The sequence below is a fragment of the Brassica oleracea genome, chromosome C2, assembly GCF_000695525.1.
Source record: "Brassica oleracea var. oleracea cultivar TO1000 chromosome C2, BOL, whole genome shotgun sequence".
NCBI classification, from domain to species: Eukaryota; Viridiplantae; Streptophyta; class Magnoliopsida; order Brassicales; family Brassicaceae; genus Brassica; species Brassica oleracea.
The window spans coordinates 22,622,010-22,629,978 of NC_027749.1; the positions used below are offsets into that span (position 1 = coordinate 22,622,010).

The window sequence follows — 7,969 nt, forward strand, 5'->3', positions numbered from 1 at the left end:
AAAATATTCAATAAAAAATTTAAATTAGAATTATAAAAATACTAAAATATATCTATTATATTTTAATTAATATTATAAAACTTTAAAATGAAAATATTTTCTATAATTTTTAAAAAGTTTAAACTATAACTTTCTAAATATAAATTTTATATTTATTATAATATTATTATTTTTGATATTTTATAATGATATAAAATGTAAATATTGTTAATTTATTATTTAACCGCTGTTGCGTTTGGTAGTTAACCAGTCATAAGTATCCCGCAAACGCACCAATTTCTAACCGCAGAACCAGTCGTATAAATCTCTTAAAACCGCTAGAAACCGCAACCACCCGCATCCGCAAACTCCCGCAGCCGCAACCGCAACCGCTGCGGTTGAACCAGTCAGGCCCTGAGTGTACTAAAACAACAACAACGTAAATAACCATTACTCATTCTTCAAGTATTTTGGTCTATCTAACGTTTTACATTGTTACACTGGATTTAAAAAAAGAGAATGCGTGTGTTTGTCAATATTGTACAATAAAAATTAGGAGTATATTTAATTACAACATAAAAACAATAACAATAATAGAAATTTATCTTTAATTGATTGCAAGAGTATCAATATATGGTAACTGTTTGGTTAGCTAGATTATAGGAAGTAATAGTTTTAATTTTAAATAAATAAGGAAAATACAATAAATACTTAACATTAGATTTATTATTTATTTCAGTGGCATATGATTGTAAATAAGTTGTAAATTTAAGAGGTAATTCAAATTTGTACTCCTATTTTAATAGATTAGATATTAAACCATTGATCATAAAAATTTTAGCATAAGACTTTTAACAGTTTTAGTAATTTATAGTCTTTCTAAAAAAACCAAAATATAACATATATGAAAAAAATCTATATTTTATTTTTATAATTAATTTGATTGTTTAATTTATTTTAATCATATAAAATTAAACGAAAATGATGGAAGATACACAAATTGTGATTAAATCTTAATTATTAAAACTATTAATTTTCAAAACACCATTTGTAAAAAAGTTTCATAAAAATATTTTGGAATTAATCCTTATTCTATTTTTTTTCTTTTGAAATTACTAAACATGTCATAAAGTCAAAGATATATCATTTGTTACCTTAAAATTATGTTAAAAAATCTATTTGCCATAGACACTTTTTGTAAATATAATTAGGAGGAAGAAAAATACATTGGGGTATAGCGTGAGCTGAAGAGAGAAGAAAAATACATTGGGGTATAGCGTGAGCTGAAGGAAGTGAAGTAGACGACACCAGTAGTTGGATCAACGTCAAGACCGTCGAGAAATTTAAAGGGCTTTCCATCAACACTGTCGGCGATTTTTACGGCCAAGCCACCGGCGGGAGACACAACGTGAAGACCCAACGGTGCATCGGCGACGTAGAGCTCACCTGTTTTTTCATTGAAGGCTATCCCCGCCGGTCGACCGCATCTTCCGGCTAAAGCCGTCCCAACTACACCATCGCACCATGAAGAGTTCCTGAATAAGTAAATAACAATCGAAAACAAAGAAATTAAAATATATAAATTACGTTAGTACTACGTAACATATCTCTAGTTTTGTTTGTGTGTGTATGTTTAGACTTTTGGTTTTGACTTGTTTCAGGAAAAGGCATGTGCGCCGGTCGTCGATAAGCACGAGGGAGAGGAACTTTATGGTTGCATCTCGTCCACTCATCCCCTAGATGTTAAGTTCTTAATCGTTCATCAAATTTTACCGGTGGATAAAATAAATAAACATTGTTTCTTTACAGTTTACCCCCATTTTTGTGAAATACGCAACACATGTAGCAAGACTATTATATGCATGTGAAATTGTCATCATTTAGTGAAGTCTACGTTTTCTACGTATACTTGATCATGATCTAAACCAAATATTCCAAAACAAGGGATTCAAATCCAATTATGATCATCTTTTTGAAAAAAATTAAAGTAATGAATTAACACCTCTAATCACTCGTAATACCAAAGTGGTTTCCAAAATTTGCAGTAAAATAAGGAAATGATAACGATTCACTAGATATTAATCACAAAGAAATGGGTGATATGTTAATGACCTTAGATTCTAATTTCAACCAAACCCAGAAGAAGCATATATTGTGATTAAATTACTATGAAAATATGATATTTGAGATCAAAAGAAAAAACTTACGATGATTCTGTGATCTGTGCAAAATCGACATAACCCGTCTCAGGAGTATACTTCAGTATTTTTCCACCAGAGACTCCGGTGTAGAATCCTTTTCCGGTGGAGTCAAAGGCGAAAGCTTCAGGGCCTGACCTATTTTCCGGCACCGGAAGTTTCTGAAAAGACTCGCCATCCGAGATAACCACCGACGACAGAGAGAAAAGAAGCAAGAGAGAAATTATGGAGAAAAATGACATCATATCGTTTCTTTAGTTTTTGTTCTGTTTGTCTATTATTATTACATGAGGCTATGTAATATGTATGTAAGCCTATTTATAAGTTTTATTTTCTTTTAAATTATATATAATATTTATTTATCTATATATTCCTATATAAATTGGACACACACGTTTGACCAAAAAAAATGGAGACACATATTTCTTTATCAGATTTTCCAGAAGTGTGAAAAATTCAAATAGTTGTAAAATCCAAGTACATTACTGCGTATTATGGTAAAATATTCACAATAGTAGTTGTATTTATGATGACGTCGTGTATTCATTTTTTTCAAAGCATATTCTAGATTGTTTGGTAAATTTTTGTTAGGGCTTTATGTAATCATAATTAATGATATTTATTCTACATTCTACTGTGTGCGTTTACACTTACAACTGTTGTTCGAGACAAACACACGATTTCCTAGCAAATGATTTGAATTTTTGAAATTGCCAGTTTCGTTATTATATTATACCGGCTAATATATCTGGATCGCTATGTGCTCCGTTGTAACGTGTAACTTATAGACCGAAAATAATTAGTGGAGTATAAAATTTTGTTGGGTGCACAAAAAAATTAATCAAGAAGGTTTATCTGAGTGATTTCCGACCTCTCAGTTTGTTTTGCAATAAATATATAACGATAATGATAAAATAGGTTGCTGTCAAATTAGAGAGAGCTAAAATAAATTGGCCACCTAAGATTTGGTAGCCACTTTTTGTTCTCGTAGATTTTTCTAAAACATGGTGGCCTGTATGGTGGGCCTTTTACTCGATATTTGAAGTCGCACCCGAATCCGACTTGAAAAACCCGAACCGAAATCCGAATCGAAGTAGCAAAATATCCGAACGAGTATTAAATTAGGAGAGATTGGATATCCGAATCCGAATGGGTAATATCCGAACCCGAATAAATATCCGAAGATAATCAAAAATATATATACTTACCCTTATATTTCTAGTTTACATCTCTCATTTTTTTTAAAATATTTATATTGATGTTACACATACTTTAAGATCATAAGTATATATAGAATTATGGAGAAAATGATTTGATATTCATTTAAAATGCATGTCAAACTTTTTGTTTCATGTATTAACAAAAGTTACATTCAAAGTTTAAAAACAATACCCAAAGTATATCTATTTGTTTTTGAAATATTATCTCTAAACCTATTAATCATTCGATCTATAAAAAAAATAAAAAATCAGTTAAGTGAAATCTATATTTTTAAATACAAGAAACTTAAAAATTGAAAATTTTAATTTTTTTTTCTTTTTAAAATCTAAATATCTGAACCCGATTCAAAATAACCGAACCCGAACTAAAAATATCCGAACCCGAACTAAAAATATCCGAACCCGACCCGAAGTACAGAAATACCCAAACGGGTTCTCTATCCCTATACTGAAATACCTGAAAATTCGAAATACCTGATCCGAATCCGAACGGGTATCCGAACATCCACCCCTAGTAGCCTGGTTGGCTGACAATTTAGAACCAGTTTATCATAATCGTTTTTAGTGATTGTCAGCTTAAAGCATTATTATCAGTTAAAAATCTTAAAATATACATAATATTGGTATAATTTTATTGTTAACTTTTAAGTATAATTGAACCAATCAGAAAATAACACATATACAGTATATGGAAGTTCTTAAATATTTTTAAAGGTACTCAACTAAGGAACATTTTTCATACTTTTCAATTTCTTCTAGCCTTTTTTATTATTTTAACTTTAATGTTGATTGAGATACCAACAATTTGAATATTTCAATTTGCAGATATATTACACAATTCCCAATTTAATTATGTGTTTGTGTTCTCACTTTTCTCATAGACAATTTTGAATTTCGATAGGTAGCCGGTTAGACTTCAACAAGATTTTAGAATTTAAGAAATATACGAATACTATATAGCCAGCCCATTGTTTTGTTTTGTGTGTCCAAAGTCAATTGTTTAACTTATGACATTAAATCAACAAACTCTTTGAATCATGGAATATTGATATCACTTAAAAAACATTAAATTTAAATAGCTTACCTAAGAAATATATATAGAAAAAGTAATATGTAATCATTAAGTCATTAGTTATGGGGCTGTCTGTAGATTGCGAATGTTTTGAATTTTGATTACACACAAATCAAAGTTGAACACGAAACACAACTTACATGTGACTCAGATGTTTTCCCCATTAGGCCATTACGTGCTACTATGGTCAGCTTTTATCCTTTTAAAGCTAAAAGATAAACAAACAAATTGGGGTAAAAGGAGAGTAGAACTCGCTCACGACTCGTTTCCGGCCACAAGATTGTCAAAAACTCCGAGCTATGCATCAAAAAGATAATGGTCGACAAGTGTCTATATTAGTATCAATCACATTACAACAAAAGACTCAAAAGTGGAAAAAGCTATGCTCTCATCTAAGTTAGTTTTTCAACATAACAAGAGTACTACTATCTATTGAAATATATTGCTTCAAAGTTTACATTAAGATCGATTGTTTATACCAAATGTGAAAACATAAAATATAGAATGTATAAGCCAAAATTCTAGCAAGTGGACAAGAACAAAAACAAACGTTGAGAGTAAACAATACTCTAAACACACACATAAAAGTTTATATTGAAATCTAGAAAACAAGCTCATGTGGCTTCATTCCTTGTTTCAGTGAAAACCTTGCGCCAAGGTAAGTCTTCAACTCAGGAACTGACTCAATGGCTTTGATCAATGCTCCATCCACAGCTTTCTGGTCATCTTTCTTCCCTTGTGGGAACACCTTCTCCTGCGAAGGAAATATTATATATTTTAGATGTGTCATATTATATATTCATCAAAGTAGCTGATATAGAGATATCCCAAAGAAGATGATCACCTCTTTCTTTACTTCGAAGAACTCGCCTTCTCCCTTCTTGTTCTTTTTCTCAGCCACCTTTCCAAAATACTTATCATCGAATTTCTCAAGGCTAACACCAGAAACATCAACCTTTGTGGACGTTCCGATCACGTAAGACTGGTTAACACGTCTCAGAGGAACACCATTGATCTTGAACGGTCCTGAAGGGTCAATTACAAAACAGAAACAAGTTAGATGACAAGAAGTAGCGATCCGAAGGAGCGATCCGAAGGAATACTTCGGATCGATAATCAGGGCCGGTATAGATGAATATTCAAGGCAGCAAAGCCTAATGAAACATAAGGTTTAACTCCCAAATTTATTTAAAATTAATATACATAAAGTTTTTTAGTCTCTAAATAATATATATAAAAAATTATTAAAGCTCATCTTAAAATGTTAATGGTCGGCAAAGATCATGAGAAGTAGAAAAAAACTCACCGGACACAAGAAGCAAACCAGAGGAAAGCTGCTTCAAGAAGACAACTCTCTTGCCCTTGAACCTACCAGCAAGGATGATCAGCACTGTTCCTGGGGTGATGCTGGATCTGCAATACAGTCACAAGGAGATTGGATTAAATCAGAAACATAACTAAGAAAAGCTGAAAGAGATTACAGCGTATAAATATTCAATATACATCTCATCCTCTAGTTACATATACAAATTAAATCAAATTAATTTGTCTTCACATCATGGAACAAAGCCTAATAATATACATGAAAGTATAACCAGACCAAACAATACATGTCGGACTTTTAACTTAACTCCACTAACCAAACAACCTAACACATAGAAGACAGTTACATCGAACTAAGTTTCTATCTAAGACAACGGGACAGTGTGTATGATAAAAGTACCTGAGCTTGGTCGGATTTGCCTTGCGCCTGTTGGCGAGAGGTTTCTTAACATCTTCAGCTGGATAGAACTTTGGTGGTTTCTCAGCTACAGCAACAACCTTCGATTTAGCGTCGTGGCGAGGGAAAACGCCGCCGTTTTTGGCCTTGATAGCCCAAAGACCCCTCTTGTGGTACATCTGCGACCTCGAGTATTTACCGACTCCCCTGATTAGATCAGGGTTTCTGCTGACCTTCGGCGTCCTCTGCTTTGCCGGCATCGTTGCTTCCTCTTGGCGCTGATCGTAGAAGGAGTGGTATAATTTCCGACTGCGAAAATATAAGGGAAATGGAGAGACGCTGAAAGTGTGAAACCCTAAATTAAGGTGGGCCTTTTGTGGGCTTTGAAATTATGTTGGGGTTTAGATGTGAACCAGTTTTTATGAGCTTTGTTTTTCAGTTGATTTTTGTGTAAAACTCGTTTGAATTTTACTTTTTTGTTTTTTTTACAACGAAATTTATTTTTTGTTTAGATAAATTACTTTGTACTTATTTATAAGTTTTTGTACAAACTTCCGATTTATAATTTTTAAAAATTTTATTTTAAATTTGAAATTCATATAACAATAGAAAAAAAAAACATGCAGAGGGAGACCCACCGAAGAAAAAGATGGGTCAGTTGACACAGGTTAAATCTCAAATACATTTGTTTTTGAATTAGAACACTATAGAATCAGCGGGTACTGACACACCTTAACTCGGGTTAGAATCTCCGTTCGATATTTTTGTTTTATAACACAGGTAAAAGTAAATGCTGGGTCTGTCCGCCACTGGAAACATGGCCATCAGATTATCCGTTTTCAAATAGTTTTGACCGTAAGCTTCAAAAAGTGATCCCGCCACTGGAAACATGGCCATCAGATTATCCTTGGACGTAGCCTGGCATCAAGTCAGATTTTGCAAGAAGTATAGAGTGGACTCTGCATACTCAGTGCGAATGGTTGTGTTACCAATGTGACATTAAGGCAGCCAGCTTCATCAGGAGCTATTGTGACATTACATAGACGTTTTGAAATCCTTTCATTGCTTGGTTCAATCTTGCCTCTACCAGCACCGATTGGCAGAACCGGTCTGACCATTTACTTAGTCGGACCTCAAGGACAGCTTGTTAATGAACTTGAGATAATCCTCTAATTTAATACGATACTTATTACAGTGTTTTGTTCCTGATGAGTCCCAACTGAATGTTCTCCAATAATGAAAGGCATAACATAACAAGATGACTACTATATTACATGTGAAGAGTCATACAAACTGGTGATTTCTCATGTTTATGATTGGATACTTTCATGTGCAAATGCAAAAACTACCCCTCTTGATATCTCCAAATGGTGTAGACTCATACTCTCTCTCTCTCTCAGCACCTTGTATCCTTCTTCTAATGGAGTCTTGACCTTTTTACTCCCAAGATTTCCCGCCTCACTTAAAATATCAAGTGTGTACTTCCTTTGAGATAAGAATAACCCCTCTTTAGAGCGGCAGATCTCAATCCCAAAAAAATACTTCAACTCTCCCAAATCTTTGATATCAAAGGCATTTTTAAGAAAAAATTTAGTTGAGAGAATACCTTCATTGTTGCTACCAGTGATGATAATGTCATCCACATAGACTAAGATGACCACAATACCTTGCTTACTAGTTAATGTGAAGAGGGTGTGATCAGCTTCTGACTTTACAAAGCCTCTTCCATTGAGGGTGGTGCTCAACTTATGGTACCAAGCCCTTGGAGATTGCTTCAAGC

The 7,969-nt window shown here is 33.2% G+C and overlaps 2 protein-coding genes across 3 annotated transcripts in view; both read right to left on the minus strand.

Moving 5' to 3' along the window:
• The window catches only part of LOC106322831 (protein STRICTOSIDINE SYNTHASE-LIKE 12), a 4,302-nt gene extending 1,840 nt beyond the window's left edge, over positions 1-2,462 (minus strand). Inside the window, exons 1-2 of one of the 2 annotated variants that reach the window (XM_013760972.1) lie at positions 2,187-2,461; positions 1,245-1,514 (exon numbers count right to left, since the gene is read on the minus strand). In XM_013760972.1, coding sequence (XP_013616426.1) covers positions 1,245-1,514; positions 2,187-2,422 — 506 coding nt within the window. In that variant the 5' untranslated portion in view covers positions 2,423-2,461. Of the gene's footprint in view, positions 1-1,205; positions 1,515-2,186 lie in introns of both variants that reach the window. The other variant, XM_013760971.1, reaches the window with a different exon arrangement.
• A 2,425-nt stretch (positions 2,463-4,887) lies between these two features.
• LOC106322657 (60S ribosomal protein L6-3-like) lies at positions 4,888-6,510 on the minus strand. Its single transcript, XM_013760751.1, has 4 exons — positions 6,193-6,510; positions 5,776-5,882; positions 5,314-5,495; positions 4,888-5,223 (listed from the first exon to the last, which is right to left on the minus strand). The coding sequence occupies exons 1-4, from the start codon at positions 6,447-6,449 to the stop codon at positions 5,071-5,073; spliced, it is 699 nt and encodes a 232-aa protein (XP_013616205.1). The 5' UTR covers positions 6,450-6,510; the 3' UTR covers positions 4,888-5,070.
• Positions 6,511-7,969: the final 1,459 nt, after the last annotated feature.

Bases quoted from the DNA above. Each gene is read 5' to 3' on its own strand.
- LOC106322657 (XM_013760751.1), bottom strand. From the start codon at position 6,449: ATGCCGGCAAAGCAGAGGACGCCGAAGGTCAGCAGAAACCCTGATCTA. The intron at 5,883-6,192 runs GTACTTTTATCA...ACTGTATTGCAG, and splicing joins GCAAATCCGACCAAGCTCAG to ATCCAGCATCACCCCAGGAA. The intron at 5,224-5,313 runs GTGATCATCTTC...TTTCCTTCGCAG, and splicing joins TCTTCGAAGTAAAGAAAGAG to GAGAAGGTGTTCCCACAAGG.